The sequence below is a fragment of the Mustela lutreola genome, chromosome 2 (genome assembly GCF_030435805.1).
Source record: "Mustela lutreola isolate mMusLut2 chromosome 2, mMusLut2.pri, whole genome shotgun sequence".
Lineage (NCBI taxonomy): Eukaryota > Metazoa > Chordata > Mammalia > Carnivora > Mustelidae > Mustela > Mustela lutreola.
The window spans coordinates 2359236-2380902 of NC_081291.1; the positions used below are offsets into that span (position 1 = coordinate 2359236).

The window sequence follows — 21667 nt, forward strand, 5'->3', positions numbered from 1 at the left end:
GAGAAATCCACAGAAAGGGTTTAGAATGGGCGCGGGCAGACAGGAGTGTGCTAACAAGAAGAGAGTTAGGACAGATACCCAAGTAAGTAGATAGGCCGGGCCCACTGGACAGATGGGCACACAGAGGCTGGTTCACGTGGCCAGTCAAAGGCAGGGCTGGGAGCTGAGGAACTAAGTCAGCTGACTTCACTCCTCCAGGAGGGATGGAGGGTGTCCAGCCCCAGTCGGCCGGATTCAAAGCCCTGCCCTGCCCGGTGGCCCCAAGACAGTAAGCTTTTTTTTTTTTTTTTTTTTAAAGATTTTATTTATTTATTTGACAGAGAGAGATCACAAGTAAATGGAGAGGCAGGCAGAGAGAGAGAGGAGGAGGAAGCAGGCTCTCCGCTGAGCAGAGAGACCGATGCGGGACTTGATCCCAGGACTCTGAGATCATGACCTGAGCCGAAGGCAGCGGCTTAACCCACTGAGCCACCCAGGCGCCCCTACAGTAAGCTTTGACCCTGCATTTCCCGCCTTGGGCAGATGGGCCGGGCGGGGCGTGGGTGGCGATGTCCGGGGGCCCGCCCCCCACCCTGCTGCCCCGCCCCTCAGCAGCCGGAAATCACAGTGCCAACGACTCTCTCCCTCTTTAACCCACTTCCTGCCGTTACTGACCCACCTTGGGTGCCCGCCCGCCGCCCCCCACCCCCTCCCCGGTCCCACAGTGGCAGAACAAGGAGACACCCCCCACCCCCAGGGGCACAGCCACCTCGTGCCCGTGGATCACCCGGCTCCCTTCTGCCACCTGGCCGGGAGGTCCCTTGCTGGCTCGCTGCCTTCTCCTTGCCACGGGAGGGTAAAGGGCAAAGGGCAGGAGCCCCCTTTGCAGGGGGAGAGAAGCAGAAACTGTCCCCCAGCTTGCAGAAGGGAACATGGAGGCCACCAACCCAGTCCTGCCAAGAGGGATGGCCATAGTCTTCATGTGGCTGGACCCGTTTTGCAGATGGGGAAACAGGCACGGAGCGAGCAGGCTATTGAGCAGCCTGCCCAAACCCACACGGAGCTGGGGTTTGACCCTCCCAAGCCCTGACCACCCTGGGCATGGGATTGGAGTCAGGGAGGGAGGCCTTGCGGGGGCTCTGTGGGGCCAGAAACCCCAATGGCAACCCCCACCCCACATTTCGGCCCAGAAGCAGATCATTCTCTCTCCCCTGCGGCAAGCCCTGCCAGGCTTGTTAGCGAGTTCCTGTTGGACAGATGGGGAAACTGAGGCCAGGAACACAGAAGCTACTCGCCCAAGTTCCTGCCACAGAGGGATCCCCAATCTGGGCAGTAATGGGGACACGTGGAGGCAGGGTCTCCGGGTCCCATGTCTTCTGTGGCTCCCACCTGTGAGGTTCTGGCACGCTTAGGCCTCCGTTCCTCCCTCTGAAGGTGTGCGCGGGCCTCGGGAGGCTGGGCCCGGGGCTGGCGTGTGCGGGCAGGCTCTGCCCTGCCAGGCGGTGCCCGGGCCCACACCCAGGTGTCCACACCCAGGTGCGAAGGGGCTGGGCGGAGGCCTCTCCCGGTCTCCTCCACAGAGGTCTGGGCTTGACTCTGGCAGCGGGCTGCTCGGCCTTGCGGCTGGTCCCGAGCAGCCCGAGCTCTGTCCCACACAGCAACCAAATGCAAAAGCAGCTCAGCCCAACTCCAAACTCCAACGTCTGCAGAATCCCAAGGAATTCAGGGCCCCACTCCCGGGGCTGCCAGGAGTCCCAACCCCCGCCAGCGAGGGGCTGCACCTGCCTGGGCCGCAGTCTCTGTATTTCCCCCCAAAGTGGCCTCACTAACCTGCTCCACCTTCAAGGGTGTGAAATGTTTCCACAGGGGGAGAAAATTTGGGTACATCTCCTGCTCCATGGATCTGCAAACCCAGGAAGTGCTGGCAGGTGTCTCACTGCCGTCTGTCTTGCTCCTTGGCTCCCCCTCCCAGCTGTTCGGAGCGCCACGGAGTGGAACGCCGAGGCCCTGGGCACGGCACCAGCAGTACCTCCCACCTTTGGGAAGGGATGCAGAGAGGCTGCGGGAGCCCATCCCGACAGAGGCCCGGGCAGACCTGCAGCCTCTGGGTGTCCCATCATGGGGCCCCGCAGGGCCTGGGGCAAGTCAGAGGTGACATGGGAATCCATGTGTCGTAGGAGGCCGCAGAGCCCCAGAACAGATGCCTGCCTGGCTGGGCCCTAGCTCCCCATCTACAAAATGGGGTCCGTGCGGTAGATCCTGTAAAGGATTTAGCTCCAGGTCTGGCATCCAGCAGGCTTTTGGCAATATTCACCATTGATATTCCTGTTATGGTATGAGTAAGTGAGTCTGTCTACACAGCGTGGTGCCACCCAAAGCATTCAACACCCACCAGAGCCCAGGCTGACTGATGAGAGCAGATGCTGGCTGCCGCCGCTGGGGACGGGCCCCTGGGGGTCGAACGGCGGCGCTCTCCCAGGCATGCAATAGGGGCCGGACCACAGGTGCGCCTGCCCCGTGCTCTTGCCCAACGCAGGGCAGGGGTGGGGGGCAGAGGGAAGACAGTGGTCACCAGGGAGGGGACTGAACCCCAGGCCTTGAGGTGGAGGGCTCCTAAATTGGCTTCAGGCTGTTTGCACAACTGAAATAGGTTGTGCCGGGGGGTGTGAGACGAGCTCCTGGGCAGAAGAGGCAGGCGCGGTGCCCAGCAGGCACGTAGTAGGTGCGCGACAATCCTGGTCTGCCCCTCCCAGAGCTCTGACGACAGGAGACCCGGGCTCCCTGGCAGCAGCCAGTGCTCGTTGAGTAAATAATCAGGCAGCGCCTTTCTCGCTTGCCGTGTTTTCCTGTCTCCTAAAGGCTAGGCCGCTCCTGCACGCGCTCCCTTGCTCCGCCGGTCTGACCTCCCGCAGGGTCGCTGCGGGGCGGCCCCAGAGGCCGTGGTTGGGGCTTGGGGGGGGGGCAGCAGCATCCCTAGCCCCCTCCTAATCCAGCCTGGAGCACCCGTGTTGTGACAGCCAGAGATGGCCCAGTCCTGGGGGGGGGGGGGGCAGCACCGCCCCCTCGGAAACAACTGCTCTCTGGCTTCGTTAGCGCCCCGAGCAGCGGGGCAGGGCGGCTGGGTTCCGAGAGGGGCCGCGCCGCACGCGGGGAGGAGCCAGCCCGCCTGCAGCCTGGGGCGTCCCCACCGCGCGCGCGACTCTGGGCGCACCTGGGGAGGGGTGGGCATCAGCACCCCGGCCATGCCTGGGTTCCAGGAACTGGCAGGAGGAGCCCAGGGCATGCCACCGTTGCAACATCGGAGGGCGGCATGCCTGGGCAGGGCCACCGCCTCGGCCCGCGGGCACCGCCGGGAAAGAAAAGGCAACTCGGAAGCGGGCGGCAGGACAGAGGCTGGAATCCCAGGCACAGGCTGGCAGGGGGAGAGGCGGGGCCCGGGCGGAGCCTGCGCCCCGCTGCGTGGCCTATGGGGAGAAGCTGGGTACGTCCTGGCCAATGAGAAGGCCCCAGCGAGTCAGGCCACACCCCCGGGGGAGCCCACTGGCGCGGTGAAAGCGTTGGGGGCGGGTCCCTTAGGTCCCCCACATCCCCCAGTGTCGGTCCCTTTCAATGTCCTTCTGCTAGGACTTCCTAATACGGGGCCACTGAGGGTTGGTTGGAGGGAGCACTCGCAAACCTCATCTGTGATGTTTAAAAGTTCATTAAGTCATTCATACTCCACAATAGAGGGAGAGCGGGTCCCGGCAGAGGGCACAGCACGTGCAAAGATCCTGGGGCAGCTCCAGGCAGGACGTGTTGGAGGAACAGCCGGACGACCCCTGCGGCGGGCAGAGAGAGAGGGTGGAGCACAGGGAGGAGCCGGGGCAGGTCTCCCTGCAGGGCCTGTTGGCTGTGGGGAAGGCTTTAGACTGTAGATAGGATGCGCTGCCTAGGCCCTGTGGGATTTGCGGCAAAGGCCTTTCCGTCTCTGGGCCATAATCTCCTCGTCCATCAGAAGGGGGAGCAATAATGCCTGTTTGGGGAGCTGACGTGAAGAGAGGCTCAAGTGAGGGGGGCTGGCACATAGTAGGAGCGCAGCCTTCATCTGCACCAGCCCTGTCGTCGCCCACCTGGAGCAGTGCAGTCCCGTGGATCCGGGTCCCTAGGCTCCCGCCCTCGCCTCCCACAGCCCGTCCTCCCTGGAGCGGCCACCAGAGGGCGCCCCTGAGCCCTTGAGTCAGGTCCCGCCCTTCCCTGCCAACGCCCTCCAGGGCTCCCACCCCGCTGGGGGTAAAAGCCCAAGTCCTCCCCACGGCCCCCAGGACCCTGCACGACCTACCTCCCTGTCCCTCTCACCACCTCACTCACTCTGTTCCAGCCACTTTGGCCTCCTGGCTGTTCCTCCAACGTGCCAGGCCCATTCGTGCCCCAGGACCTTTGCATGGACAGTTCCCTCTGGAACCCTCTCCGCCCAGACATCCCCCTGCCGCCTCCTCCTCCAGCGCCCAACATCTCAGCTCCTTCAAAGTGCACCCCCAAGCCTGACCCCCACTTCCCCCTCCCTCTGTCCCCCAGCAGGGTTTGTCCTGGGGCATGCCAGCCCTCAACCCTTCTCATTCCACTTCTCCAACTTGCGCACCGTCTGTCTCCCGCCATTGCACCGTCAGCTCCACGAGGGCAGAAGTGTTGACTTTTTGGTCCCTGCTTCATCCTCAGGGCCTAGAGCGGCCCTTGGCACCCAGCAAGCGTACGACAAATGTTGAATGAATTCGTCAACGATGACCTTAACTATCCCTGTCCCCCATCTCACGCTCCAGTCAGTATCTGGGCCCCTTCCTGTCCTGCCCCACCCCCCAGCCCCAGGGGAACTCCAGGGGTCTATTGGTCTACAAGAGGGAGAAGCAGGCGTGGCACAGAAAACCAGGCAGGGGTCCCCCCACTCTGTGCCTCGAGAGGCTGGACAGGACCCCCATGTGCTGGCAGGCTCCGGCCCCCTGGTCTAGCACCGCGGGATTCCTGTTTGAATTAGAGGTGGGGGAGGAACCGAGGCGGCCTCCGGCTTGGGTTTGTGGGGAGGTTCTGCGGCCTGCGAGGCTTGGCTAAGCCGTTAGCTGGGCCTTGGTTGTGGCCCGTGTCAGAAGTCCTCCAGCCCAGATCCCGGGGAACAGAGCCCCTGGGTCTGTGTGGGTGTGTGTAGACAAGGGTGGGGGTCTCGAAAGCCCACCCTGCCCAGAAGCCCAGCTTGGACCCAGGCGGTCAGGTGGCTGAGGCCTGGGCCAGCCCTCTCCTCCTCCACTTTGGGCCCAGGGCTCCTGGCCCGCAGCTCCAGAATCTCTCTGCCAACGAAACCCCAGTGCGGAGGTTCTCAATGATGAACAGATGGTCTTAGGTCGGGGAGGAGGAGATTGGGGGGTGCGGGGCTGAGCCCTGGAGGGGGCCAGGGGGTCCCTGGAGCAGCCCTGCTGTCTTCCTGGAGGGAAACTGAGGCAGGGAGCACCTCCACGCCTCTGTGCCCAGGGTGGGGGATACCATCGGCAGAGGGTCCCCTGGTTTGGCCACGTTGCACTTGGCAGAGGACAGCTTGGGGGAGGGCGGAGACCTGGGCCCTCTGCCAGGTCAGATTCCTCCCGGCAGCGGTTGGGGGGGGGGGGAGGAGGGAAAGGTTTTTTTTTTTTTTTCCCCCAACAGAATCAAAAGGAGGCGAGAGAACCTTTGGCAGGAAGAAGGGATTGGAACGAAGCCTAGGCTGGGCTCACCCTGAAAATCACACTCCTGGCCTTGCGCTTGGCGGCTGGGAGTGGGGGTGGCGGGAAGGCCATTTGGAGGCTCTCATCATCCACACGCATCCCTGCATTTTGCAGAAAAGGGGGCAGCCTCCTCAAAGGACCGTGGACATGACCTTCAAGGCCCCCCCCCAGCTGCTGCAACCCCCCCACACTGGTTACTCAACAGACTCAGCTGCCTCCATACCTTTGCTTGGACTCTTCCCTCTGCCCGAGCTGCCTTCCTGTCCACCGCAGGGCACCCCTCCAAGCCCCCTGGGGTCTGGTCTTCCAGCCCCCCGGACCTCCAGGGCTGAGGGGTGCTAGGTGCCAGCCTGAGGCCAAAAACCACCGATCAGTAATTCTGACTTTGTCTTCATCGAAACGTGACCATTTTGATTCTTAACAAGATTGTGTCCAGAGGTTAGCCATCTTGAGGACTGGGGGTTTTGTGTCTCCCTCCCTGCAAGGTCATAGCCCCCTGATAAGTGCCTCACCCTCATTTCGGCTCTGAGGATCTAGCTTGTGCCGGGCCCAGCCCAAAATGTAGACGAGTGTAAGGGTCGGCAACAGCCAGGCTGAAAATACGGAGATCTCAGGTCTGGCCCCCAGTCCTGGAGGCAGACACCGGAGAGGGGAGAGCCTTGAGAAAGGGGTCCCAGGCAGTGGGGGTCCCAGTGGAGACCCCTAAGTGGGCGATGGGCTCCCGCACTGAGAACTTTGACACGGAGCGCACAGGGCCATCCCTGCCTCCGTGAGGGAACAGGACTCCAGCAGACCTGGTCACACCAGCGTCCCCACCGTGTGACCCTGGGCAAGTCATTTCCTTCTCCTGGCCTGAGAGATGCCTCTTGTACCAAACATACTAATCAGGGCTCCCCTGCCTGCCACCAAGGGCTGTTTGGGCACTAAATGGGTTAATAGCCGGAAATGGCTGCCTACACAATGGGGGTTCTTACTAGAGCCCCAGGGCCACCTGTGGGCCTCAATTTCCTCATCTATAAAATGGGGGTTGGCAGGCGAACCTCCAGGGTTCCGGCGGATTGGCGGGGGGGGGGGTGATGACGAGGCTTGGCGAGGGGGAGCCTCTGAGGGCTGAGAGAGTTCTGCAAAGGTGGGGGGACACTGGGTTCCGTTGCAAAGTGTGAGTCCTCCTCTCCGTTATAGGAACTCCTCCTATGCTATATTGAAAAGGGGAGTTTAGAAAAAAGAAATCAGCTAACACCATTGTTGCGATTGTAATCTCTTTTCTCCTGGTCTGCTCCCCCCTCCGCCTTTCCCTCTCCTACCCTCTTACCCAGCTAACAGCCAGAAGCTAAGACTGGGGGGGGGGGGGGGTGTAGGCAGATGGCCCTTGTGACCAGACTACCCAGCTCTAACTCCCAGGTTTCCTACTTATGGGCTGTGTGACCTTGGGCAGGTCTCTCAACCTCTCTGTGTCCCAGGTTCCTCATCTGCACAATGAGAATGGTGACAGTTATCTTTCACATGGGGCAGTAGCCATGAGGGAATGCCGGCATCAGCAAACTACATTCCAGGGGCCAGATGTTTTTGTGTGCGACATGGGCTAAGAATTATTTTTACATTCTTAAACGGTTGGAAGAAAGCTAAAGAATAAGGTTTTGTGACATGTGAAAATTATGTGAAATTTACGGTCTGGTATTCATAAATAAAGTTTTATTGGTACACGGCCCAACGATTGATATGCCATCCTTGGTGGCTTTTGTCTTTCAAGCGACAAGGGCCAAGCTGAGTCGGTGCATCTGGTTGGCAAAGTAAGACGTATTTAGTCTCTGGCTCTTTACGGAAGTTTTTGACCCCTGAGTAACTTTAAACAGTGCAGGGCACAAAATGAGCTTAGTAAACTTGTACTTGCTATTGTTATGAAATATGTGATTTGTACAAAAATCGCACGCTACTTTTCCTCCTTTAAATGTCACATCACCAGGGGCGCCTGGGTGGCTCAGTGGGTTAAATGTCACATCACCAGCATTTTCCCCACACCGCTGACAATTCCGGGAAGCCTGCCTGACTCCCCCGTCCTGCGGAATTTCCGCTACGGCCCCCCACCGCTGGGCACTCAGGTTATTCCCCATTGCTGAGGCAGAGCTTGGTGTCGCACAGCCTCACACCTCCAGCTGGCTTTGGTCTCACGAGTCAGACACTCCCCTATAATTTGCTGCATGTTGGGTCCAGTCCAGGCACCTTGCAAATAGGAACCTATTTAGTCCTTGTGCAGCTACTGTGATCCTCCGGCTTCACAGATGGGAACACAGAGGCTCAGAGGGTTGCCGTGACTGGCCCAGGGGTGCACGGGCAGGATTCAAACCCAGGCGGTGACTCCTGTCTGTACCTTGACTCTTGTCCTGGTTCCTTGAGGTAGAGAGCCAGAAGCCAAATCCTTGTATCAAAGGCAGACAGGATTGAAAGGTTCTGGCTGTTCCCTGGCACGCTGCCCCTCCCCCACTCTACACGGTATACATATGGAGGTTACTTAGGGCCAACGTGAGGTTTGACGCTGGAAACCCAACATGGGCCTCCCAAGGGCAGGCCCTAGAATCCCAGCGTCAGGAGAATGGGCCTTGCCCGCCAGGTGGGGAAGCAACAGTCCCTCGTTGCAATCCAGGCCCAGTGGCTGTGCCCCAGACAGGCCGCTGCTTCTTTCATGGGGACCTGGAGGGCATGGCCAGCAGGGTTCTGCAAAATCAGCCCCTGCTCGGTCCCATCTGTCATCTTGCCTGCTACCTACCCCCCCCCCCCGGCCCTTTCCCCTTCATTTGCCTGGTCTGAAAGGTCCCTTCTGCTTCTCTGCTCCAGCTCAGCTGCCCCACGTGGGGTGGCGAGTAACCCCCGTCCCTGCTGGTGGGCAGTGCCACCACTGTGGGAAACAGTTTGGCAAGTTCTTAACAAGCCAGACGCGGGCGGGCCACCACGGGATCCAGCATCCCAACCCCGGGTCTTAACCCAGGAGAAAGGAAAGCTTACCGCAGTGTGCGCACTTCTGCACCAGCGCCCCAGCCCGGGACCACTCCACTCCCAGACATGCACCGGGAGGAGTGAAAGGGAGCACTCACAAGGCCTTGCTCCCGCTGGGTCCAGCAGCTTCACGAAACCATAACAGTGCGGAGACACTGCGGACCCCTGTGGGCAGGTGAGCCGGGTGAGCAAGCTATGACCTCCCCCCACACCGCGGAACGCTGGCCCACGAGAGAAATACGTGAGCGGTTGGGGTATGTGACAGATGGTTGAACCTCCAAATAGTGCTGCAGAGAGAGAGAAGCCAGACGCATGGCTGCGCCCCTGGGCTTACTTATTGTCCTGGGCGGCCTCTGTGTTCCTGGGGGCAGGGGTGAGTAGAAGGGAGCTTTGGGTAATCAGTAACTCTCTGGGTCTCAGTTCCTACAACTGCAGAATGGGGCTAGGCACGGCTCCTGCCCCACAGGCCGGGTAGAGGGGGCGGGGGTACCCGCTGCGTGGCCCCCACAAGGCTCTGGCTCTGATCTGGCATAAAGGATGGCTTCATCATTCAGTGATCTGGCTTTTCATTTTTTCCCCACCCCTAACAAAGCATCTTGGATATCTGCTCACGCTGGGGCTGTGATTGAATAACCCCGGGGGTGCGGGGGAGGTGTGGGTGATTCCTTTAAATATGTTTAATTATTTAATTAACATATTTAATAGACACACATACATAATATATGAAATGCATTATAGAATATATAACAATACATAATAGTTTCAAATGCACTTACATTTCACCTAAGATATGTTGCATACATACGTATGTATTCTACATAACATATCTGAACCATAGACATTTTATATAAATGCACTATGTAAATAATACATGAGTTTTGTATACATATGTAATACATAGTGCATGTCAATATATTATATACTCATATACATGTGATTTGGCTTTTTCTTTTCTTTTTAGAGTGGGAGGCAGAGAGGGCAAAGGGAGAGGGAAAGAGAATCTTTTTTAAAAATATTTTATTTATTTATTCGACAGACAGAGATCACAAGCAGACAGAGAGGCAGGCAGAGAGAGAGAGGAGGAAGCAGGCTCCCTGTGGAGCAGAGAGCCCGATGCAGGGCTCGATCCCAGGATCCTGGGATCATGACCTGAGCCGAAGGCAGAGGCTTAACCCACTGAGCCACCCAGGCACCCGGGAAAGAGAATCTTAAGCAGGCCTCACGCCCAGCACGGAGCCCGATGTGGGGCTCGATCTCGCAACCCTGAGCTCATGACCCTAGCCAAAAGCAAGGAGTGCCGGACGGTTAACAACTGGGCCACCCGGGTGCCCCAGTGATATGCTTTTAAAATGGGATTCTACAAAGCCTTGGGTCCTTCTGAGGCTTTCATTCACGGAACAAAGATTCACTGAGCATGTACTATGTACCAGGAACTGTTGTCAGGGTCAGGGACGCAGCTGGGAGCTGACTAGAAGGACACCCTCTACCCCCCGCCAACCCCGCCGTGGGATGCCCGTCGTCTCTCGCACACTCCTCTGAGCTAATGGTTCAGCATGTTGTTTGGGCTGTAGATGTGGGCATGAGCTGAGCCCCAGCCTGACTCACAACTTATGCTCAGCACCGTTCCATGTATCCGAAGTTAAACTTGGCTCATAGAACAAATACCCACCAAGTCAGCACCCCCTGGATGCGGAGAATTTGGGCAATAACCCCGTCCTGCTGTGTGGCTTCTCCCTCTGGAAGGGACCCCACTCCCCAGTCTGGGATTCATCATTTCCCCCTGCTTACAAATAAGTATATCTCGATGGTTATTCCTCCACCCAAAAAAATATCATTTCATTTCAGTACTTTAACTTCATAAGGAGGCCGTCCTGCTCCGTTACATGCTCCGTCATGTAACACTGGGGACTCCTTTCCCACTGGATGTCCTGTGGCTTCGTCCTTCCATACTGTTCGCCTGTGGCTGAGGACACCGCTGGACCCCTGATTAATATGCCAGGAGGTGAATTTCCCACAATGCATCTCTCCATTCTCTCGGCAATGGGTGTTCAGGTGGTTCCTGGGTCTTTGCCTTCCTTCGGTGCAGCGAAGACTATTGTGGGGGTATACTTCCTGGAAGCAACAAGCGAAGGTTTCTTGTGGATATGTCTCTGGGAGAGGAAAGGCCATGGTACGTGGCTTGTGGATGGCCAGAGCTGTGATTCACATCGGTCTCTTTTCCGGAGCGGAGTGTGGAAATGCTCTGTGTGCCCACAGCCTTGTTGACATTTGGTATTGCTGGACATTTTTATTTTTTTAAAGATTTTATTTATTTATTCGACAGAGAGAGACCACAAGTAGGCAGAGAGGCAGGCAGAGAGAGAGGGGGAAGCAGGCTCCCCGCGGAGCAGAGAGCCCGATGCGGGGCTCGATCCCAGGACCCTGAGATCATGACCTGAGCCGAAGGCAGAGGCTTGACCCACTGAGCCACCCAAAGTGCCCTGCCAGACATTTTTAGTTGATGGCGATGAACTGGGGGACCTGGGGCCTTGTTATGGCCTGACCATGCATTCCCTTGATCCTTAAAGAGATTGGACAGCGTTATTCCCTTGCTGGTCACTCCTGTCTCCTCATTCACAGAATGCCTCTTCATTCCTTCTGCACGCTTTTCCTTTCCAGTGGTTGTCCTGATCTTAATGGAATTTCATTCTTTTTAAAGGACCGTATCACATTTCATCAGAAGGCGACATCACGATTGGTAACGCGCCTTCTCAACATGGGCAAAAATGGGTTGCATAAAATCGTACTCTCCTAAGGTACGAAACACAGATATACAGAGAGTATAAAAACAAAAATGCAGTATATACGTGGTATAAAATTCATGAGAGGTGACCAGGAAAGAAAAAGTCAAGAGGGAGTATCACGAATAAAAGGGCTGTGAAACACAGTTTTGGAGCAATTTGCGCAAACATAGGGCAGGGGACATCTCCAGGGGCATCCGCATGTTAAGTTAGAGACAGACTCCCAGAAGCTGGACCGCAAGGCCTAAACTTGTCTTGGGCGTCTGCTGTGCATGCCAACCTGCTTTCCCAGTTCACCTCCAAGCACGTTATGAAATTGCCTGTTTCACCGCATCCTCACCAGCACTAGTTTTTATCAATGTAAAAATTTTCCCTGATTTGATGAGTGCCAGAGCATGGTATTTTCTTAAGGGTTGTTATCCTTTCTTCCGTCTCTGTAAGGTTAGATACTTTTTGTACATTTACTACTCAGTCTGTCTCCCAGGAATGTAATGGAGTCAAAGAACTCCGGGCCAACACATCTGGAGGAAAGGGGCTGGGAAGGGGGGGGGGGCGGGGTGCTTGTTCTGCAAGAGGCAGAAACTCAGGCAACAGGAGTTGATGACTGGAGAGATTCTCAGCCTATTCAGATCACAAAAGAAGCTAAAATTATGAGGAGGTTAGTCAGGAAAGTGTCCTCCAGACCAGCTGGGTGACCTTGGGCACTTGTTTATACCTCTCTGGGCCTCGGTTTCTCCGTTCATGAAATGCGGATGGAATGTTAGCAGCACCCATTTCATAGGGTTGCTGGGAAGGGTAACAGAACTGCTCCCTAAAGCACCGTTCCCGCAACCCAGGGGTGGCCTCTGGGAAAAATGATGGGTGGGGGCTGCTTCTGTCCTCCCCCGCCCCCGGCTGTCCTCTGGACCCCAGTTCCGGGGGTCTGGCAGCTATCAACCCATTCCTCCTCGCTCCCTCTCAGGTCTCTAAGAGGGAGGGGCGGAGGATTCAAGCTGGAGATTAACAGAGGCAGCTTAGAGATGGTGGGGGGCGGGAGGAAAGAGAGTAAAAGAGACAGAGGGTGGGGGAAGGGGTCTCTATCCACTCAATCCTTCCCTCACCACAGCCATCCTACTTCCTCTGGCTTCAGGTTTGTGAGAGGAAAGGCCACCTGCAGAGCCTTCCCCTCCCAGCCGCAGAGAGCCCTGGAGAAGGAGCTGGGGTTACGGTCCTCAGGCTTTCAACGTGCTGGTTGACCCGGGGAAGATAAGGCCCCCTCTCTGGGCCTCAGTTGTCCCTCCTGGAAAGCGGGGAGAGCGAGCGGATGTGATCAGCTCTGCCCAGACTTACTGAGCACCTACTGTGGCAGGCAGGCCTGCTGTCACATCTTATTTGTCCGAGATCTCCCAGCCTCTGGGACGCCCAGCAGCGCACAGAGAACTGCAGATCAACTTCCAGAAGCCCCCAGAGTACTCCATGGCTCCAGAAGGGCGGTCCAGGGCCTGATTCTCGGCCTGAGATGCCACCGGCCCCCACGCTAACCCCAGGCGTCCTCCCCGGGGGAGCTATTAACCGCTTCTCCAAAGGGGTCCCTGAGTCCTGGAGCCCCAGTGAGGGGAACCAGGGTCGCAGGCTGAGAGAAACACAGACAGTAGGACGATAACAGAATCTCCTCCACCCGCCGGGCTCGGGCAAGACCCCTCCCGTCGTCCCCCGGCTGCGCCAGACGCAGAGCTGGGAAGGGGGGGGAGGGGGCGGCGCCTGCTCTGCGGCTGCCGGAGGAGGGGGACTGCGGGAGAGCGCTCAGGGGTGGGGTGGGGGGGCGCTGCGGCACCGCGTCCCGTCTCACCGTGGCCGGCGCGGGAGGGGCGGCGGGGGGGGGGCTGACCCTCTTCGGCCCCGCCCCTCCCCCCGCTGCAGAGGCACCTCCATTAATCTTGACCCGGGGAGGGGGCGCCCGCTCACCCCCACCTGTGATACCACAGCGCACTCTCCCCGCCCCCCCGCCCCGCTGGAGCCCCTGAGGGACCCCCAGGGGACCCCCGCCCCCCAGGTCTGTCGCCCTCGGTGTCCGAGTCTCTGTCTGTGTCCCCATCTGTCCCGTCTCCCCGCTAGGCGTGCTTGTTGTGACTGCGTGACTGCGGGACACCTGCACTCACGGGCCCGGGTGGCTGGCGCGATCGCCTGGGGGAGGGGTCCTGGGGGTCCGTGTGCAGGTCGGTCCGAGGTCTGGAGTGTCTTTCTAGGATTGTCCATCTGCGTGAGTGTCCAGGTGACACCCTGCAGGCTGTAAGTCTGTGTATGTGACAGCGTAGAGGCTGTGGTTGTCTGGGTGACACCCCCCAGGCTGTGAGTCTGTGAGTCCCCGAGTGTCTGCCGGGGTGACACCCGCAGGCTGTGTGTCTGTGTTCGTGGCATCCCGCAGGAGGTGTGCGTCCCTTGGCTGTGAGCGTGGGCCCCGTGTGTCTGGATGAGCCCGCAGGCTGTGTGTGTCTGGAACACGCTGCAAGCGCGACTGTGTGGGTCTGCGCGCGTCGGTGTGCGTTGTGTGTCCGCGTCGGAGTCGAGGAGGCCCGGACCGCGAGTGTCCCTGAGCCCTCTGCGCGCGTGTGTGTGTGTGTGTGTGTGTGTGAGCGCGCGCGCGCCGCGGCGAAGGTGGATCCGCTTCCTCCGCAGCCAGCCCGACCTGGGCCCCACGACCCGCCGCGGCCGCCGCTTGCTCGGCCTCCCCTCGCGCGGGCCGGGCCGGGGATGGAGCCGCAGCGGGAGCCGCCGCAGCCGGGGCCGGGGCGCGGAGCGGCCTGAGGCGCGGGCGGCGCGCGGGGCCGGGGGGAGGGCGGGCCGAGGGGAGGGTCCTGCGGGCCGGGGGGGCGGGCGCGGCGCGCCCCCTCCCTCGCGCGCTCGCTCCCTCCCCCGCGCGCCCTCCCTCGCCGCCTCCTCCCGCCGCCTCCGGCCCCCCCTCGCCGGGGACCGAGCGCGCTCGCTCCGGCGCCGGCCTCGCCTCCTCGCAGCAGCGCCATGGTACGTCGCCGCCCCCACTTTCGTTTTCGCCCGGGGAGTTTTTGGGGTGGTGCGTGGGCTCCCGGCGAAAGTTGCAAGGTCTGGGGGGGGCGGGGGGCGAGGGCCGCCCAGGGGAGGGGCCCGAGGCGGGGAGCCCCCCCCCAACACAGCCCGCGGCTGCGGGACCCCCGCCCGCCGATCCCCCCCCACACCCCGCCCGCGGCTGGGGGCGGAGCTGGCGCGCGGGGCTCAGCGGGGGACCCCAAGTGGGGGGCGCCTGGCGGGCGCAGCGGAGTTGGCGGGGAGGGCGGGGCTCCCGGGAGAGGGTCCCCCCCAGACCCGGCTCCCGCCTCCTCCCTGGCTCCGGCCCGAGGCGGGAGGGCGCGGCCCGGAGCGCAAGACCCCCGAGAGCGCAGCCCGCGGGGGAGCGTGGGTCGAGGAGGGGGCGCCCGCCCGGGCCGTGCGGGGCGGGGGTCGCGGCGGCCCCCGCAGGGTGCCCCGGCCGGGGCGAGCGCGGCGCGCCAGCTAGCGGAAAATGGCCGCTGCGGAGAGGGGCGGAGAGCGCGCAGCGGCCGCCGCCGGGCGCCTTGAACTTGGAGCCGGGCGGGCGGCTGCGCTCGGCGCCGCGCGGGGGCAGCCACCCCGCCTGCCCTTGCGATGCCTGAGCCCCGCCCCCGGGCCGACCCCGGGCCCCGCCGCAGCGCGCGCGGGGTCCCAGCCGGGAGGGGTCACCAGGTCTCGGCCCGGCGCGCCCCAGGCCCGCTAGCGTCGGTGGTTGCACTTGAGGGTTCCGGTGTCCAGTCCGCGGGCGTCGGTGGCATCCGGCACTCGAGGGGTGCGTTTGGGGGCTTCTGTGCTCCCAAATGGGTCCGCACGGGATGCCGGGGATGCGCCCGCGTGTCTGTACGGCTGGGTGGTCCCGTCGCAGGCCGTGGGTCGGTGGGTCTCGGCGCGTCGAGTCCTCTCCTTTATGTGTCTGTGTGCGCATCCACGTGGCTGCGTGTGTTGTGTTGCGTATGTGTTAGAGCATTGTGCGGCTAAGGGACAGTGTGTGTGTCTGGGTAACCGTGCGTCTCTGTGGGAAGGTGTTGTGAAGCTGTACGGCAGGGTTGTGTGTCCCCGAGGGCCGTGATGTCCCTGGGTGACCCGTGGGGTGTCCCCATGTGAATGTGTGGCGGCCTGGGGGTTGCTGGTGAGTGGAGAACTGTGTCGTATGCCTGCGTCCCGGGGGACAGTTGGGTGTCGCTGTGTGCGTGTGATCAGCACCGAGTGACTATTCCTGGGGATGGGTCTACACTCTTCCTCGCCTCCCCCCCCCCCCCAGGTTCCTTTTTTCCTGTAACCGGGGCTGCCGAGCGGGGAACGGGTGTTTCCTCTACCATGCCAAAACTCTGTCCCCTCATCTCACCACCACCCCACACCGTCCCCTCCACTTCCCTCCGACTCGGGGTACCCCATCCGCGGGGCCGCAGGTGGTCCTGGCTTGAAGATCCGGCGCGAGGTGGCGCCGGGACACGGTCGCACGGTGGCGGCGCCTTCTCCCGCCAGGGGCTGCGCGTGCGCGGGGGACCTGCCCCAGAGGGAGGCGGGGCGGTGGGGGGGGGTGTCCCCCGACTCCGCGGCGGAGGAGGTCCCGAGGGATGGCTGGTTACAGAAGCGCACGGGGCAGCTCGGGCCCAGGAGGGTGGCCGCGGAAACCCCCTCACCCCCTATGCTGGGAGCCCCCCCCCCCCCAAGTCCTGCCTCCCTGCACTTGCCCCCTACGAGGCCAGACGGGGCGGGCACAAAGTGTTGTTTTCTCCCCTGCAGGGGAATCCCCGCCGCACCCCCACCCCCACACCAGGGCACTTTATATAATTTTCTAAATATAAAAGCACCAAGGCCAGGCCGGAGTCTCTGCTTTTCGCTTTGAACCTGCATCCCATTGTGGGGGGGGGCGGTTTGGGAAAGGGAAAAGGGCGACCTACATGGACACGGGGATGCTTTGGTCCCCATCCCTCAGGGTCTCATTGTCTGCTAAACTTCCTGCCCCCTGCCAGTCCTCATCCTCCCCTGCACCGGCCCCCCCCCCAGCCCTACCCCACTCCTGAGCAGTGGGACACCTGGGCTGCCCCCGGCTGCAGCAAGCCCCTCCCCTTGCCGCCCAGCGCGGTGGCACACACCGGGAGCAGGAACATTCACAAGCACACACCCACGACACAGGTGTATGTAACTCCAAGCACACACAGAGGTCCACACACACAACCACATGCAGCCCCCCCCCCCCCCCCCGCAGACATGGCTGTGGCCAGGCACCTGCATTTGGGAGTCTGGAGAGACAAGCCACCCCGCCCCCCAGCCAGACCTGGAGAGCTCTGAGCCAGCTGGGGGGGGGGGGGTTGTTGGGGGGGAAAGGGATGTGGTTATTTCACGGGTATGTGCCCCCTCTGCCCGTGCACCTGCATAGGGATACTGGGAGGGGTTCTGCTTGTGGGTGTGTGTGATTGTGAGTGTGTATGGTTGTGTTTGGGTGGAGTGTGTGATTGTGAAGGAGTGTCTGTGTGTTGTGGCCATGTTTGTGTGTACACTTGAGTGGGTCTGTGCATCTCCTGTGTGTGTCCATGTCTGTATGTATATGCGTGTGCTTTGTGTGAGTTTGTGAGTCCGTGAGCCCCCGGGTGCCCTCTGTTGTGATGTCCGAAGCCAGGTGTGCGGAAGGCCATGTTTGTGGGTGGGCCTGTGCTCAGGGGAATCCCTGTGTTTGTGTCGCTAGGTGTGTGACATGGGCATCTGTGTGGCACGGTGTGTATGCCTGAATGTCGCTTCGTGGCACGTTGTATGTGCTGTGTGCGTCTCTGCCAACCTTGGGTTCCATCCTCCCTTTACTCACCAAGACCAAAGACCTTCACATCCCCTTCTAGAACCTCAGTGTCTCCTCCATAGAATGGGAACACTCAGGGGCCGAGGAGTGGTGATGCCGTCCCAAGCGTGCGTTCCCAAGGCCTGCCATGGTGCTGAGCCCTCTGTGCCCTGGGGGGGGAGGTGGTCGCCCTGGAGTTCCTAGGTGGACACCTAGGAGGTGGCCTTCCCCTGCCTCAGCTGCTCCGTGAATGCCACACACTTTTTTAAAAGTTGGTTTTTAATGACACAAACCATTCGTGAACATCTGAAGAGTGTATACCAAACTACCCCCAGTGGAAGCCAACCCGCTTCCTCACCCCTACCTGTGTGGGACCCCAGGGAGACACTGCACCATGTCTGGGGACGTTGCTGGTGGTCAGGACTGGGGGTGCTTAGCACCCCTCCCCCACAGAGTCCAGGATCCCTGGGCAGAGAATGGTCCAGAGCACCCTTGTGGAAGAAGCCCTGGTCTCCGGCTTGTTTCCCCCTGTGACATCTGCAGATGGGAACCTCTTATTCTTTTATGGAGCTGCGTAATAGTCCGGCCTGTTCCCTCACTGGCGTTACTGACCTGGCCCCCTGCAGAGGGACGCCCTGGCTAGTTCCAAGGCTGTCACCAGTAGTGGTAGAGAGTGGCAGTCGACACGCTTGTGCGTCTGGGTCACAGACAGTTAGAGGAAAGGCAGAATGAATGATTAAGGAGAGTGCATTTTTAATTTTTTAACCAATGAGCTCAACTGTGCTCCCAAGTGCCACTGCTAAATCACGTGGCCCACTCCCCTTCTGGACCCTCGCACAAACAAGGTCCACATCTACCAGTCGCCTGGTGCAAAGCCCTCTTCTGACCTCAGCCCAGTCAGAACTCTCCGGGTCACCCATCATAACCCAAGGGGTGGGAACTCCCTTCACCCTTTTCCACCGAGGGGAAACTGAGGCACACAGGAATGTAGCTGCCGCTGGAGGAGACGTAGACCAGGCTGCAAGCCTGCGCTAGAGCTGGCTGGCAGCTGTGGACCTACTGTGTGCGCCGCAGGGCCCCTCCCACCCGAACTATAAAATATGCACATTTGTAACAGTCCAGCCGCGTTCGGGAATTTGCAGAAGGTTCTTCTCTCTGCGCTGTGTCCACAGCGTTCACACGAGTCACCTCAGGGTCCCCATCTCCAGCCTCCTCCAGGCGTCCCAGCACTGTTGCCATTTTACAGATTCGGCAACTGAGGCCCCGAGACAGACGGGCAGTCTGTGCTCTCCGGACCTCACCTTGGAAAGGAGCTCAGGTGGCAGGCTGGGCGGGAGTGAGGGGGCCGGGCTGGGGGAACCGTCTGCAGTCAAGTGGAACTTTTAAATGTCTGTGAATTTGGAATCTTTGCTCTCTGTGTTCCTGGCCACTTTCAAATAATAAAATCCTGTTGTATGTTATGTTGGCATCTGGATTCCTAGACACCTGCCTTCCCCATTCATCCCGGGGTTTCAAGTGCACCCCCCCACCCGCCTCACAGCAGCCAGGGGCTTTCAAACCTTTGCGAAGCGCTCCTGATATGCTAAGCACTGTTTGTTTGAATTCAAACAGTTTGTTTGAATAATAATAATGCAATGGGGAATCGGAGTGGCCCAGGATATAAGCGCCTTCCGCCTTCCGTAGGAACCCTGCTCCCTCCTAGTCTAGCCCTGGGACCCTGAGCCGGTTTCCTCCGGTAACACGGGACAATAACGGGATTCCTGGCCCCTCCCATTACCCTGGGCACAGGGTAGCTGCCCCATGTTGGCAAGAGGGTATCATTTGGCATCAGGACACAGGAGAGACCAATGAAAATCACCAGGCTTTCTAAGAATGTCTTGCTGCGCATTGGACAGAAGGTCAAGGCTCTGCTCTGTCATTACCCTTATGCCCATGGACCCCATGGGCGGGCACTGTTAGTGCACGTTACAGGGGACAATACCAAGGGGCAGTCTGTGGGGTGGGAATGGGAGCTTTGGCAGTGGAGGCTGAGAGGATTCAGGGGGTGAATGGGGAAGGCTTGAGGTCTTGGTCATCAGGAACCCTGGGGGCTTAGACTGGGGGAGGTCAGGTCTGCGCCCCCTTACTCTAGAGGGAGAACAATGGAGCTTTAGGAAGGTGGGTTCTGGGGCTCCAAGCCACTCCCAGCGTCTCAATTTGCAGATCCGTGAAAAGGGCATGCTCCTAGTCTCCATAGGAATTACTGGACGCCCAGAGAAGAGGCTGCGAGGGTTTATGAGGCCAGCCTGAGGTTCTGTACCTACCCTCCTGGGATGTTGGGGAGACTTATGGGGGATGCTAGAACACCCCCTACCACACACACCCAGTTCCCCTTTGGTGCTGACTGAAGAGGTGAGAGCAGATTCCTGGAGGCTCTGGGGTTAGTTGGGACTTTTGGGGCCTGTGGGGTGGGGGAGGAGTGCACTTGGAGCCAAGCTCCGTGCCCAGGGAACTGCAGGCGGTGTCTGGGGGGCAGAGGGAGAGGATGCTGTGGGGCCCCCCCTCTCCTGCCCTGCACCCCGGGTCGTACATCTTTAAGGGGAAAGACGCGCGCTGGCGCTGGGCCTCTGCACACGTCACTTCTTCATTCTTTCCCTCCCCCCCCCCCCAACTTGGCTCTTTTCTCCAACTTCCCGGCCAGCGCGGGGAGGTTTGGGGGGGGGGGTCTTAAAAATCCACCTCCGGCCCCAAAGTGTCCAGCACCAGCCCAGCACCCCCTCCCCACTGGACTCGGATGGGCGGTCCTAGGAGACCCGCGGCTACCGGGCTCTGCGCCGCCGGTGGGTCCCCGTCCGGTGCCCGGGACCGGGGCGGTTCGTAATTCGTAATAATAGCTATGATGGGGGTTCATGGGGCATGGGGGGGGGAGCGGCTTTCCTTCCCCGCTCGCGCTCTTTTTTCCCTCGTTTCTTTGAAAGTTGGATGTTGAGAAGTGGGAGGCTCGGCCGGGAGGGGAGGGAAACTGGGGGGAGGAAGGGGGGAGGCTGCCAGAGGGAGGAGAGACAGAGACACGGAGAGACAGAGACGGAGGAGGAGAGAGGGAGGGGGGACAGGAAAGGAAGAGAGAGGGAGAGCGAGCGAGCGCGGGAGGGAGGGAGGAGGGAGACCGAGGGAGGAGGCGGCGAGGAGCGCGCCGGCCGCGGCCGCGGGGGGGGGGGGGGGTTTGGAAAAATGACTCAGTAAGTTCAGCGCGCCCGCTCCGGCCGGCCCTGCGCCTCCCGCCGCGCCCGGGATGTATTCGTCCCCGCTCTGCCTGACCCAGGTACGCCCCTCGCCCGGCCCGCGCCCCCCGCGCCCCCCGCCGCCCGGCCCCGGAGTCGCGGAGCCGGAGGAGGCGGGACGGGAAAGGCGCGCGTCCCTCCTGCCGCCCCGCCAGGGGTGCCCCTGCCGCGGGCCAGGGGCCGGTGGGGGATGGGCTGGGCCGGGGACCCCCTGCCCCGACCCATCCTCGGGACTCCCGCCCCGTCCTGGGCGCCCCGGCCTCTTCCCCACGCGGACGCGGGACTCGGGGAGCGGGCTGGCGGGACGCTGGCCCCCACCCCACCCCGGAAGGTCTGGGGGCGCTCCCCCCCCACCCCAGGGCCGGAGCCGGGCCTCTGCGTGACCACCCCCCCCAACCCGGACCGGGCCTGCCCCTCGGAGGAATCGAGGGGTCCTGACCCGGCCCCTCGGCCCTGTGGAGAGGATCCCTCGGATGTGCACCCCAGATAGCGCCCCCCCGCCCCCCGCCAAGGTTGTGCCCCGCCACCCCAGCCCCGGGACGCCTTTCCCCCCGTTACTGGCCCACGTGTGCTGGGGGGGAGGGGGCGCGCGGAGTTGAAGGCGCCAGCAGCGGGGGTGGGGCCTCGCGCCCCCCCCCCCCACACCGATCTGATATTTTCGCCGCATCGATTCTGGATTGTTGCGCCGCCGCCGCCGCCGCCGGGAGGAGCCGGGAGGCCGGGCGTTCCGGGGTCTGGCCCCGGCACTGCGGCGCTGCGGACGCCCTCGCCAGCCCGGCACCCGGCACCTGCCCCTGCCCCCCTCCCGTAGCCTCTCACCCCTGGCGGGGCTCCCAGACTGCCCCGGGCTGAGCCCTTGTGCAACTGGGAAGGGGGTGTGTGGGGAGGGGGCGGCTGCCCCTGTCCCAGGCCGCACCCCCGGGGACTCCTTGCCTCCTCCAGCTCCCTCTGGGACACCCCCCCCACCCCGGGGTTGGTCTCCTTCCAGCTCCCCCATATCCTCATGTGTCTTCAGGCCGGTGGGGTTGCGGACTCAGTTTCTCCTGAGGAATAAGGCAGGTTCTGGACACGGGGCAGTGCGGCCTCCAGATTGCCAAGTGCAGGACTCTGGGA

The 21667-nt window shown here is 61.1% G+C and overlaps 1 protein-coding gene across 4 annotated transcripts in view; it reads left to right on the forward strand.

The window, feature by feature from the left end:
* The first annotated feature begins 20435 nt into the window (after positions 1 to 20435).
* NFIC (nuclear factor I C) overlaps positions 20436 to 21667 on the forward strand; it is a 54550-nt gene continuing 53318 nt past the window's right edge. For all 4 annotated transcript variants that reach the window (XM_059159440.1, XM_059159441.1, XM_059159443.1 and 1 more), the window contains exon 1: positions 20436 to 20595. In XM_059159440.1, the coding sequence (XP_059015423.1) occupies positions 20566 to 20595 (30 nt within the window). In that variant the 5' untranslated portion in view covers positions 20436 to 20565. The remainder of the gene's footprint in view (positions 20596 to 21667) is intronic.